Source organism: Pseudorca crassidens, chromosome 9, assembly GCF_039906515.1.
Source record: "Pseudorca crassidens isolate mPseCra1 chromosome 9, mPseCra1.hap1, whole genome shotgun sequence".
In the NCBI taxonomy this organism is placed as follows: domain Eukaryota; kingdom Metazoa; phylum Chordata; class Mammalia; order Artiodactyla; family Delphinidae; genus Pseudorca; species Pseudorca crassidens.
Genome location: NC_090304.1, coordinates 101,338,694 through 101,351,954, shown reverse-complemented (window position 1 = coordinate 101,351,954; position 13,261 = coordinate 101,338,694). Strand labels below are relative to the sequence as shown.

The 13,261-nt window shown below is 53.2% G+C and overlaps 1 protein-coding gene across 10 annotated transcripts in view; it reads right to left on the bottom strand.

The window, feature by feature from the left end:
- Window positions 1-902: 902 nt before the first annotated feature.
- The window catches only part of PKNOX2 (PBX/knotted 1 homeobox 2), a 303,483-nt gene continuing 291,124 nt past the window's right edge, over window positions 903-13,261 (bottom strand). For all 10 annotated transcript variants that reach the window (XM_067751462.1, XM_067751466.1, XM_067751469.1 and 7 more), the window contains 3 exons: window positions 5,290-5,366; window positions 4,118-4,296; window positions 903-3,081 (listed from right to left, as the gene is read on the bottom strand). In XM_067751462.1, the coding sequence (XP_067607563.1) occupies window positions 2,855-3,081; window positions 4,118-4,296; window positions 5,290-5,366 (483 nt within the window). In that variant the 3' untranslated portion in view covers window positions 903-2,854. The remainder of the gene's footprint in view (window positions 3,082-4,117; window positions 4,297-5,289; window positions 5,367-13,261) is intronic.

The following is a 13,261-nucleotide window of genomic DNA, read 5'->3' as shown; positions in this document are numbered from 1 at the left end:
AGGTGAGGTTCCAGGTATCACCGTCCTGTGGCTCTTGAGACTTTTTTCACTGCCCAGGGGTGGCATCTCTGCTGTGTTTGCAGAATCTCCAGGTGTGACTGGGGGCTGGGCTCTGGGAGGGCGGTGACCCAGGGGACCGCTATCCACGCTGCGTGGAGATCCGTTTTGCCTGTGGAATCACTCCCTTTCCCATCTTCAGCCTGGCCAGAGGGTGTCCACGGGTAAGCGTGAACTCTGCAGCCTTTTTGAACGGGAACAAGGAACCCTCCCTCCTGCTTCTAAACCGATACCCCAGTACAGGGCCCAGATAAGGAAACCTCTAGGTTGAAAGTAACATGAAAGACTGCCTCTCACTTAGTTGGGGAGATAGCTGCCTCTAACTTTCTTCCCGCCCTAGGGAATAGAGTGCTGAATTATGGGGTTCAAAGGGCAGGCTACGCTCTGGACACAGCTCCTGGATTCAATGTGGCAGTCAAGACTGCCTCTCCTTCCTGATTCCCGGGACCTTTCACCTGAGGGATAGGGCATGTGAGGGCTGGGGGAGGGGCAGTGGTGGCCCCAGCTTGGATGGAGGTCGGAAAAGCAAGGGGCTTTGAGGGTAGAGTGTGTTGGAAGAGCTCCCCTGCTATGGGGGCAGCCTGCCAGGAGAGGGCAGTGCAGAGCCTCCTCCTGTCTGCCCTCCTTCATCTCTTTGTCTTGGAGCAGACACGTCTGCGCTGAGTGTACTGAACTTGGCCGTCGTCCTCCCCAGAGAGGTAAACTGAGGACACCCAGAAAGCCTTCTTCCTTGGTCCTTTCATGGGTATTCAGGTCAACAAGGAGTATGCTGAGGCCTCCAAATTTTCTCTGGTCCAGGGTCCCCCTAACCCCTAATCACAGAAAAAGAGAATCGCGTGCCAGAATTATGGTAGGTAATAAGGTTTACTGAAAACTCGGCCACATTCAGTACTGGTTTGGTGGATACATCAGAAGAGGTTGCATAACATTAATTAGGCAGGTGGAGGGGGCTGGGAGGAGGATGTGTGGGCACATGTGTGCAGGTGTGCCTGTGCTGGGGTGGGATGCCTGTCCAAAGTGATAAGTGGAAGAGTGTGCATGTGAACAAGAAAAGTGAACCAGAACAGGAAATGTATTTTATCCCACTTCACGTTGCAAAAGTCTCACGCCAAAAAAGCTAGACTTTCCTCTACCTATGGCATCAAAAGGGAGTAAAAAATGATTGGATCACCCAGATTATAAATAAGGTTATTTGTTTCTCAAAAATCCTTATTAAAACATTAAATATCAGCTCTTTTGGGGGAAGAAATACATTCATTTCAGGGAGACCTCAGGAAAGCCACCATCCTTTTGCTCCTCCTTAGGGGGCCCCGCGGGGGCCCTTGAGTTGAGCCAGGCAGCCACTCACATCCTGCCACTGATGGAGATGGCCAACGCACGACTGACAAATGAAGCTGCAAGTCCATTAAATTAACTTCAATGGAAAACACACGTGGGATCAGTCCCGTCATTCACAGCCATAGGGGTGGGAGGGAACGGGAGGATAGGGTGCCAACCCCGGGGGACTGGATGTTGGGGTGGGAGGGTGTGTGTGGGGCAGATGGTGGGAAGACTCCTCCTCCTGGTGGAGCCCCAGTTCCTCCAGTGCTGTGTAAGTGATGGCGTGTAGAACAGTGAGGCGGGGGGTGGGGCACCTCCTCCACACTTTGGATATTGATGAGAAGAGGGACGTAGCACCTTCTCCAACCCCTGGCTTCCCACTGGGCTGGATGCTTCTTTCCACTGTTTCTTCTGCCTCCTCTGAAGGACAGAGTGAAGACGAGAGGATGAAGGCTGGTGGAGCCGGCCTGGGAGCAGGGGGACAGCAGTGAGGGACAGGAAGGGTGGACAGATTCCAAGCTAACCTGGCTCCACCCTCTCTGATGGCCCCTGGAGGGGGTGGAACGTCTGGGGAGCTCCATCTGAGGGCTGGAACATCTGGGATAAGACACCGCTGTCCTGCTGTTACAGGAGCTGAGTTCTGTGACCGCTGGGGATCGCTGTGGTCCCCAAAGTCACCTTGATATGGCTCCTAGCCCAGGTTCTGCCATCTCCTTGGGTCCTGGAGCCAACCCAGGTGAAGGGACTCCACTTTACCTCCTATAAATGAGCCCACCAGCTTACCACTGATTTCCAGGAGAGAGAGAAGGCAGCTCCGGTGGCTCCCATCCCTCTCTCCCAAGTCCACGGCTGCCTGTACCCAGAGACAGGGCCATGGAGGGCTGAGAGGAGCTCCAGGAGTCCAGGTCCCACCCTGGTCTGCCGGATGCGACGCCTCAGGCCGTTCCCCTCCTCCAGCCATGGATTATACGTTGAGGCTCCCTCCTGCCCTTGAACGTCTCTCAGAGGAGCTAACAGCCCTCTGGAGGTAGAACGCAGACCCCCTTTGTCTCTCCCTTTCCTCCTAACTCTGTTCCCTGGCAAACGCTCACTCTGTGAACAGCACTGATCCACCTCACGGCGCAGGGCTTGTACACAACTCAAGTCCTTCGGTGGCGGGGGTTTGGGGGCGTGGGTGCCATCTGTCCTCAGGGATTCAGTGAGTCCAGATCTCACTCCTGCCTTTCTGTCCAGGCTGCTCGACTGGCCCCGCCAAACGGAGTCCTCTGCAGCTCTAGGGAAGTGGGGCCAGGGTACTGGTGGAAGCTTGGTGGTTGGGAAGGAACAGGTGTTTCCTCTGCATTTCCTCCAGCTACTGATTTTGGGAAGCCAGGGTCCAACTTCCTCGGGGCTGCCTGCCCGTGTCTCCTCCCCCCCGAGCCTGAAGCCCTCCTGACGACACTCCTGCTCGGTGATCAGTGCCACCTGGGCTGCCCGGCTACTCCAGGGAGTCACTGTGCTCCAAGCCCAGGTCGCTGACATTCGTTGTCTGCAGCTCGTCGGCCTCGTCCTCCAGCTCCTCTTCCTCTTCCTCTTCCATCTCATCCTCATCCTCTTCTTCTGTCCCATCCAGTGAGTCGTCGTGTGCGGCCATCATAGCCTGCTGCATGGCCATGGTGGCATTGTCTGAGGACAGGGACTGCAGGTTGTCCAGGTTGATGGAACCTATGTGGGAGAAGAAGGCAAGGGTCAGGCCCAGGAAAGCCAGGGGCTTCAGTGGTGAGCTCCTACGCTAGACAGTCCCCTGGCGCGAAGTCTCCCGTCCGTTCCCCTGTCAGCCGCTCCCTGCCCCATCCCAAGCAGCAGCGCTCCTGGGTACCACTTCCTGAGCATCTTCTGTGTAAGTATGTCAAACACTGTTGCCTTTCGAAGAATTCTGTAAGTAGGTGTCATCACCCCCATCCTCAAGAGGAGGGAACAGTCTCAGACAGTTGAGTCATTAGCTCAGAATGACACAGTCAGGCATGATATAGCTGGGATTCTCTCCCTGCTTGGTCAAGCTCAAAATCTGTTGATTTCTACTCTACCCCATAAGACTATTGCCCACCACACAGAACTGGTACCCAGTCATATAAATGCACGTAGACATGAAGGTACGCCTGCACACGTGTACACCTCCACTCCACTTCCCACACAGAGCTAGCTTCACATGCTAAGCTATAAAACGTTCTCTGGCTCGTGGCTCATTGAATTATTCATTGTGCACCAGGCGACCGGCAATTAGAAACGTGTATACGAAGGGTGTGATGGAGAAGCTGGGAAAACAATGCTCTTCCTGGCCTCCGTTCGCAAGCCAGCTGCCTGCTTCGGTATTTATAGATGGCCCTGGCTCTTGGGGAACTGTGCGGACACTGGTGCTGAGGAACTTCAGGTGGGTGTGGGACTGAGGAGGGGGGACTCTGCTGAGGAGCCACTGACTCAGATGACCACCAGCTGACTCCCACTCGTCTCTGTGAGATTGCTTTTGGCTTGTTAAAGTATACGCAAAAAAAAAAAAAAAAATCCTCTTCTTTCAGGCTGACATACATCGTTTGATGGGGATCAGGTAGGGATACCCATTGTGACAGAGCTGACACGGCCACTCAAGCGTGTAGACTATCAGCCCCTGACTCTGTGCACAGCTGCGCCCATAGGAGCTCCAGGAGCCCCTCCCGACCAGCTCCCCGCCCCCATCTGCAGTACCCTCAGCCCCAGCTCTTACCATCGGGGTTTGTCCCCGGGGCACCACCCTGCTGCTGCAGCACCCCTGCAGCAATGGAGTTGGGCCAGAATCTTTGGGTGGGCCGGTGCTGCGACTTGATTTTCTTGGCTTTGGGGGCGGGGTCGGGGTTGCTGGCGTCAAGCATGGGCTGCAAGATGCGCCTCCGGGCGTTGATGAACCTGCCCAGGGGTAAGATGGAGACGGGTTAGTCACCACCGGGGGGCGGGAGCATGTGTGCGCAGGTACGTGTGTCTGTGTGTGGGTGTGTGCACGTGTGCATGCACACGTGTGCATGAACACGTGTGCGTGTCTGTGTGCACGTGTATGCACACGTGTGCGTGTCTGTGTGCACGTGTATGCACACGTGTGCATGTGTGTGCAGAGAGCGCTAAGCTGCTTCCAGACTCTGAGAAGCTGGTCCTTGTACGGAACAGACCCGGGTCTGGTCTAGGGTGTGGAAGCATAGCTGTGATGAGCCCTGGGCACCGAGGAGCTCGTGACATCACCAGGGGGCTTGGGGACCACGAACCAGCGTGGGACGAATGCGTGAGAAGGGTCAGGAATCTCTGCTCCAGACCGGTCAGGACTGAACAGAGGAAGGAAGAGCCCCCCAGTCAAAGGCACTAACCTCTGACCTGACCTCTCTCCAGAGGGCCAAGGGTCTGCTCCCATCCAGCCAGAACTTGCCCTCTGAGGTTTCTATGACACCCCAGGCGGCCACAGAGGAGGGGGCACGGGAGCCCTGTGGGGTGAGGACTGCCAGCTCCTCCCTATTCTTCCTGCTCCCAGCCCTGCAGAGCGTTTCAGCCTGAGCTCTTTTTACATGGGTGGTGAGTAGACCAGATGACCACCGGTGGCCTCGGGTCGTGGGATGCAGGCACCCCTGTGTGTCCGTAGTGCAGGTGGGGCTGGGTTTTCTGCAAGAAGGCAAGAAGCTCCCAGTGATGTTCCTGACACAGTTTCCCAGGAGAGGGCGCTAAGAAGCTGCAGATGAAGCTATAGGTGTTGATTCCGGATATCTGCTTCCAGCCCACATGCGATGGCTGGCATGGTCGCCAGGTTGAGACTGAGGCCAGGCTGGGCACTCTAGCCTCTTTCCCCTGCTATGCATTCCCCTGCCCATCAAGTGGCCCCTGGCTCTGAGAGCCTCTGGGCAGGCGATACTAACTCACCAGTTATTCACTTGCAGGAGGGTGAGGTTTGTCTGGGCTGCGATCTGCCTCTTCTCATCCTCCGTGGGGTAGGGGTGCTGAAATGAGAGGTGAAGGGCTAGTGAGGGGTGGGCCCGTGGTGGCCTGGTCCCCCTAGAGACCGTGCCCACAACACAGGCAGCATCGCAGGCCAGGTAGCCCCAGGGGTTTGGAAGCCCAAAAAGGGGAAAGTGTAATGTTCCCCAGAAAGAATGGCCAAGGGCTTGGAGGGAGGCTGCTCCGTGCCTGAGGAGGGCTACCTGCCCTGAGCCCAGCCCCCCATGGTGGAGGACCAAGTGGTTTCCCAAGGGTTGGTACAGTTCAATACTGATCGCTTCCAAAGCGGTGTCGCATTCTCACTTGGTCCACCCGCAAACAGGCAGGTCAGGCATTATCAATATTAGGATTGACAATGGCCTCAAGAGCCCACAGGACTCTCAGAAGGTGGTAAACGGGTGAACGAATCCATTTAATTTAAACTAACTGACATTTACTGAATATCTACTACGTGTGCAGATTCATGCAGGCATCCTAGGAGACGGAAGATAAATATAATGATAACTACGACTTGTGTAATACTTTGTAGCCTATGAAATGCTTTCATGCACTTAATTTCACTTCATAAAGCATATCGGTAAAACTTGGTAAGAGGCAGGTTAGGTGAAGAAACTGAAGGACTATCTCCACTGTCCCCCAGAACTCAGTTCAGAACTCCCCGTCAGAACTCAGTTCTGACGTTGGTCCGGGCTGCCCCCATCACTTCATGCTGCCACTTTGTGAGACGAAGTCAGTGTCTTTGTGGGGGTGAGTGAGGACGTGGGGCAGGGCCTTCAGTCCTGCACTGATTACACGTTTGTCTCTCTCTCGGATCATGTTTCATGAGGGCAGAGACCAGCTCTTATTAATGTATCCCCAGCACCCGCCACATGGACCTGAAGTACAAATGGCTGCTGAGCAAAAGAAACAAGGCGGTGGGTGCTGGGGTTTGGATAACAAGCACCGGAGAAGCTTAGGAGAAGTGGGTGTTGGCCAAAGCGCTGGGGAGGCTGAATAGGTCCCATTAAAGACTGGGAAAGTTTGGGGTGGCAGAGGGTTAGGGGACCTTCTGGATCCCACTGGGTGGTGAGCCCCATGATGTCTGGGTCTATGTGTCTGTGTGTCTTTCCCAGGCTTCTGCATAACACCTGGCACCCAGCAGGCTTGCAATATAGGTGTGATGAGCGTCTGAACGGGTCAGAGCCTTGCCCTGGCAGCTAGGGGAGGTTCGGGAGCTCTCAGGGTAGAGGGCCAAGCTGTCCTCAGGTCAGAATCATCCCCTTATTGAGATAGTGGTGCTTGGGCTTTCCAAAGTCCTGAAGACCAGGGCTCAGATTCTGGCTCTATCATGAAGAGCTGTGAGATCTCAGGCACATCACTTAACCCCACATGATAAAGTCATCTAATGATTAAAAGAAATTATACTTGTAAAGTGCTCAATAAGAGATCGCTCTTCGTACTACTGTTGGACAATGTTGGCAAGGTGCTTAAAGCTCTCTAAGGGATGAGCTAGAGATCAACAACCTCCACAGAACTCTCATTATCAGTGACAAAGGAAAGGAACCTCTTCAGTGTCCTCAATGTCCCTCGACTGAAGCAATCAGGGTCGTGTGTTGTTTTAATTCACACTTCTGACCCTGATCACAACACCAGGGCAGCCGGGACTCGTGATCCATATAATATGAAGATTCTAACAAGAAGGAAAGCACGTCGGTGTCATAGGAGCCAATTTCATCTAACTGGGAAGGAGCCCAGGGAGGTGGGGAGGAGACTGTAGCCTCCCAGGGGCTCCGTGCATCTGACACCCTCGGGGGGGTGGTGGCCGAGCCCTCCTCCCCTGCCCTGTGGAGCTCCAAGCTCAGCGGCCCTGATGGGAGCCGAGCAGCCTCCCCGTCATCCAAGGCAACAGGTCTGAGAACACAGCAAAAATATAGTAACCTTTCGGCCTTCCCGGGCCCCACTAGGCCCTTCATACCTCCATGCTTTTGCACATGCTGTTCCCTCTGCTGGAAAGCTTTCTCCCACTTTTCCACTGCGTACGTTTCTGAGCTTCTGCAAAGACCTTTCACAGGTCAAGTCCTCTGAGAGGCCTTTCCCCCCAGCTCCCCGGGGCAAAGTTAGTCACTGCCTGCTGCACTTGAATAATTGCCTTTAGCCCGCTATACGGTGATAGATATCTCCCCCCTATCCTGGGAGTTGCTCTCAGGCAGGGACCCAGTCTTATTAGACATTGCATCTCCAGTGTCCAGACCAGTAACAGGCAGAGTGGATATTCAGTGTTGTGTATGAAACAGATGAGTGAACCAGCACAAGAAGGAGATGGCTGACTTGTTCCCTGAGCCTTGCCGACTGCGCCGGTTCATCAACCACAAATGCTGGGAAGCTGCTACCTCGGAGGTGGCCGCAAGTGAACGATACCTGGCCATAGAGCTCGCAGCTTAGAGGGCAAGGCTACAGGCAAAGGAAAAAGCCTCTATTAAAAGGTAGTGTGTCTTCAGCACTGCAGTCTGTAAACTGTTTTAGTAAAGAGCTCAGATTCTGGAGGCAAAAAAAAAAAAAAAAGAAGAAAACGTAGTGTGTAAGTACCTGTCGGGTGGTAAGAGAAGTCAGGGGAGCCTTCCCTAGGGAGGAGGGACTTCAACTGGATTTTGAAGAATGGCCAAGCCATCCCAGTAAAGGAGGACCTGGGCCTTCCAGACAGGGGCTTTGCACTGGGACTTAGAGTCAAGTCAGTCAGATGCAAATCTCGTCCATCATTAGAAACCTCCAGAGAAGGAAATGCTTCAGCGCCACCCAGATAATATTTGCTGCTGTCTCCAAGGAGGCTTCGCGTGCGGGCCGCCACTCTGAGTGGATGTCATCAATCCACAGATTAATGTGTTCCCAATTACTGGAGAGGGAGGAGAGGCAGAGACCCTGAAACTGGCTGGTTGTTCTCTTATGGTAGGGATACAAAGCCCTTATCCTCCTGGGGGGCAAGTCCCACCACCCATCGCTCCTGGGACCAGTGTCCCGTGAGGCATGCGGTGGAGGCCATGGGGTGAGTGGCTGCATCGGGCACGGCCTTGGGGACAGGTGTGTCGCCAGAACGTTCCTGGCACCACGTCTGGGTGCTCATGGGAGCAGTCCAGCTCGTCTACGCCTCACACCAGATGATTCCTGAGGACAGAGTCAAAATAGTCCTGGCCCCTGGACAGCCCTCGATTTGGTCAGTGCTACTTTTAGCGCGATCGGAAGGGCTCGAGGCCAGGGACGGGGAGAGGTATCCAGCGAGACGGTGCTGAGCCATCAGGCTGCGGCAGCTGCTCTCTGATCACAGTTTGGAGGGGCTCCTCTGGAGTCGGGAGGGAAGGGCACAGGCAGCAGCCCTCTAGGAGGGACAGAGAATGGACCAGAAAATTCCAGCTCCTTTTCAGGGCCAGCGGGGAGCCTCAGGGGGCTGGGCAGTGCTGCCTGGTGGTTAAGAGCATGGCCTTTGCAGAGGTTGTGTCCTGCACCCACCACTTAACCAGCCGTGTGGCCCTCCTGGCGATTCATTGTTTGACGTATGCCATCCTCAGTTTCCTGGGCTTAAAATAGAAATAAGAGGATGGTGGCTACTCCCTGGACTTCGGGGGTGATTGAATGAATGATGCAGGCAAAGCATGTGCGCTGCACTGACTCACTCTGCACCACATGGTGAAGCCTCCCAGACACGGTATCGCTGAATATTTAGTCTCTGGGGAAGGGAACTGCAGGATTTATACTGAGTAGGCGTTTCATGACACCACAGTTGGCATCGGGAAGCTCCTCTGACGTCTGACCAAACTCTGTCCCTGACACCTCCCTTTTGGCCCTGGAACTCAAGTCTCTTCTGGGCTAAAATGGAGCTGAAGGCATCTCTCAGTCTGAACTATGGGTTCCCCCTAGGGTCCCGGGTCTGAAAGCAGCGCAGCCAGGCTGGCCCATGGGCCCCTGGCCACGCCTTTCACTCAAAGCCCACCCAAGATGGTGCACCCACCTCCTAGCCCAGGAAGACCCGCAGGAGGCCGGCCACATCCCGGAGGGACACAGCGCGTGGGAAGCAGCGGCCTGCAGGTGTGAGTCGGAGCTGCCGCTGGAGCAGGGGCCGCCTGGAGCTGGCTTTCCCACTTTCCTGCACTGGGGTCAACCACACCCTCCTCCCCTTCTCGCTCCTGACCAACTGTGGGCACGTGATCTGCTGCGGCCACAGCTTCACAGCGTGGCCGCTGCTCTAGAAGGGCCAGAGACCAGCCGGAGGGAGGCAGCCAGGATGGTGAGGGGCCCTGAAACAACCACATTTCATCACATCGAAGACGCGGGCACACCCTGACTTCAGAGATGCTACAGCAGTTTGGGGTGGAGAGGGGCACACAAGTCACCCAAGGACCCTCCCTTTCCTGCTGTAGCTGCCCTTGCTTATATGTCCCACTCTTCCATTTCTCTCTCTTTTCAACTCCCCTCCCCACTTACAGTTGTGCACACACAGAAAAGCACAAAGAACTGAAATGCGTAGCTTGGTGTAGTATCACAAACACCCATGTGACCACCTGCCAGGTCAAAAACTAGACTTCTACCAGCACCCCAGCAGCCCCTTTTCTGCCCCCTCCCAATCACATACCTCCAAAGATATCCTCCCCAAAGATAACCTGATGTTTATGGTAATCACTTTTTTTGCTTTTCCTTATAGTTTTACTATCTATGTTACATCCCTAACCATTATGGTTTAGTTTTGCCTGGTCTGGGACTCTATATAAATGGAATCATATAGCATGTAGTATTTCACTCCACAGTATGGTGTGAGATCCACTTATGGCTGTTCTATGTAACAATCACATGCATGTTCATTGCCGTATAGTTTCTCATTGTAAAAATCTACTGCCTTCTTGTTCTTCACCCTCCTGCAATTACAAAACCACTCTCCCTCCCTCTGGCTTCTTCAATCCATCCTTCTCATGGCAGCAAGATTGGTCCTTCTTAACCTGCTCCCAACCCCTTAGGTCCCCCTCCATGAGCTCTGAGCCCTCACCCTACCCAGGATTCCACACACTACAAGGATGATCTGTTGTTTTTCACCCCAACCAGACAGGCTGCAATGTTTGAGAAAAGGGTCCACACCTGTCTTTTCATCCCCACCTCACTGGTGCCGAGGAAAACGCCTGGCCCATGCCGAGCGTTCAGTATGTCTTCGTTGAATGATCATAGGACCCTAGGGGGTAACTGGTACTTGTCACCATTCCCTTTGTGTGTGTTTGTGGGTGTGAAGATGGGTAGGAGAGGGTGGGGGAATTCTAGCTTGTATCAGGCTGCCTACGTATTAACGGTGCTATTCCCACAACTGATGGTTTCAAGCATATTTGTGGGGGAAGGGGGATGGGGAGGGGGTACCTTCTGCACATGAGAAAACTGAGCCCAGAGGCATTAAACGCTGGCCCCAGGTTATATGGGGGGTACATGGCAGAGCTGGGACCCACACCCCCTGTGTCTTTAACCACAGCCATTCCACCTCTGTCAGCTACTGCGCTTTTTAACGTATTGTTGATATTCACCATAGGTAGGTATTATTATCTCCATTTTATGAAGAGGAAATTGACATCAGAGAAGTTAATTGACCCCCTCAAGGTCATATAGTCAGTAAGAAATGGAGCAGGGCTCAATGTCGGGTCTGTCTGCCTCCAAAGCCTTGTTCCTTCTACTGTACCAGGCTGCCCTAAAGGAACTAATCTTTTCTACAGACCAAACATCCCCAGCCTTTAACCATTCATCATGTGACACGTTTCCTGTCGGAATCATTTGAACAGACATTTCCCCATCCTAGCTGCCGTTCTCTGGACACAACTCATCGAAGGACCTTTTGATATCTGATGCTCAGTCCTGGACACACTATGCTGGATGTGTCTGACCAGCAAGATGGGCAAGCCCCCCACCTCTATCGAGTCATCTCTTCCCCAGCCCCTTGCGTGTGTGTTTGTGTAACAGCACTGGATTACATCACGGGTTGACCGCTCGTAGTACGTGTATGATTTATTCCCCCGATTCATTGATCAGCCCTTTGAGTGCCGAAATCATGTCTCCTACCTGAAGCTTAGGTTTTAGTGGACAGTTCAGTTAAAGATCTGTGTTCTGGTGGAGAGAAGCCCCCCCGGATTCAGGAAGAACAAACAAGAGATCTTCCCCTACTTTCAGGGAACAGAACTAGACCTGGGTAAACGCTGAGACTGGAGAGCACAGACTTTGTCAGCTTCTCCCTTTTTGGTGCCTTGCTGACTGTTCCCAGCACCCCTCTCACTAATCCCCGGGTCTTCACGTTATCCTACAGTCAGCTTCCTGAACTGGAGGCCTCTGGCCTCTAGGGCTTCACGGTCAAATGCCCTGCAACTATGTTCATGATGATGGAGATAAAGCTTTCATCAGATTCTCAGAAGGGTCAAGGACCTAGAAGAGGTTGAAAACAATTGCTAGGAACCTTTCCTCTGGCACCCCAGTCTGGCTTACCTCCTCAGAATGCTGTGTTTAAAAATGTTCTAATCTCATCTTCTACCAATAATAGGCACTGGCACTCTTCCCATGAAAGTGATCTTAGCTGAGTGGGTGTAGAAGACCAAGCTTTTGGATGAATTCATACCTAAGCTGTGAAGGAGTGATGGCCTCAGGGCCTCGCTGTAGGTATTTTGACAAGGATTGGCTCATTTTAAGTGGGTCTCTGATGAGTGAGATTTCAGATAAGGTGATGAAGTTAAAGGAAAAAGTAGTAGACAAAATATTCTGGAACAAGAATGGTTCAGTCTCCCTAGGCCATTTTCTTGCTTTTCAATGTTTCCTACTTTCCTCCACAGATTCCCTAGAAGTGTCAAGCTTTCTCTCAGCGTTTTCCAAGGCAGGGCAGATGGTGGGGATTCCTGGAGGGAGACGGGGGGTATTTGTAGCAGCAGCTGTGTCAGTATCAGGACAAAGTACCTTCACATCCATCATCTTATTCTAACTGGGTATCGTGATTCCCATTTTACAGCAGAGGAAACTGAGGCTTCATGAGGTTAAGCAATTCACCGCAGGTCTGCTGGCTACGAAGAGGGGGCAGTGAGACTCAAATCTAGATCCTGCCTCCGAGCACCATGCCCTTTCCATAGACTGTCGCTGTTGTAAGAGCCACCACTGTTCTAAGTCAGCTGTCGATGAAGCCTGTACATGGGCCTCTGACAGGGATGGATGCATGCTTCCTTCAGAGCTTAATACAATGCTAGGCACAGGGAAGGGGGCAAGAACGTTTGCTGAGTGACTGAAAGCAACACCAAGGCGCAGAGGCAACCAACCGGATCTCACCTCCACAAGCCTTCCCCGGCTGGGAGCCCTTGTGCAGGGCACACACTGTACCCGGGTGTGCGGCAACCCTGTTTCTCCCAGCAGGGATGAGCCCAGCATGTGAGGCTCTAGCCCTGTGGGTGAGGATAGCTGGCAATCTGACAAGGAATCTCACAGATAAGGACGGGCTCAGAATCGTGGGGTGTACACGCATGTGTGTAGCAGTATCACTCAAGGCCCAAAAGTTGAAACCACCCAAATGTCCATAAACTGATGAACGGATAAACAAAATGTGGTCTATCTACACAATGGGACACTGTTCAGTCATACACAGGAAGGAAGCACTGCTATAGGGTACAATACGGATGAACCCTGAACACATCACGCTAAATGGAAGAAGTCAGTCACAAAAGACTCCATATCGTACGATTTCCTTCACGTGAATTACCCAAAACAGGCAAACCCATCTAGACAGAAAGTAGATCGCTGGCTTCTAGAGGCAGGGGAGGGACGGCTAATGGGTACAGGGTTTCTTTCCAGGGTGATGAAATAGTCTGGAATGAGATAGTGGTAATGATCGCAGAGCTTTGTAAATATACTTGAAACCTCTGAATTGTAC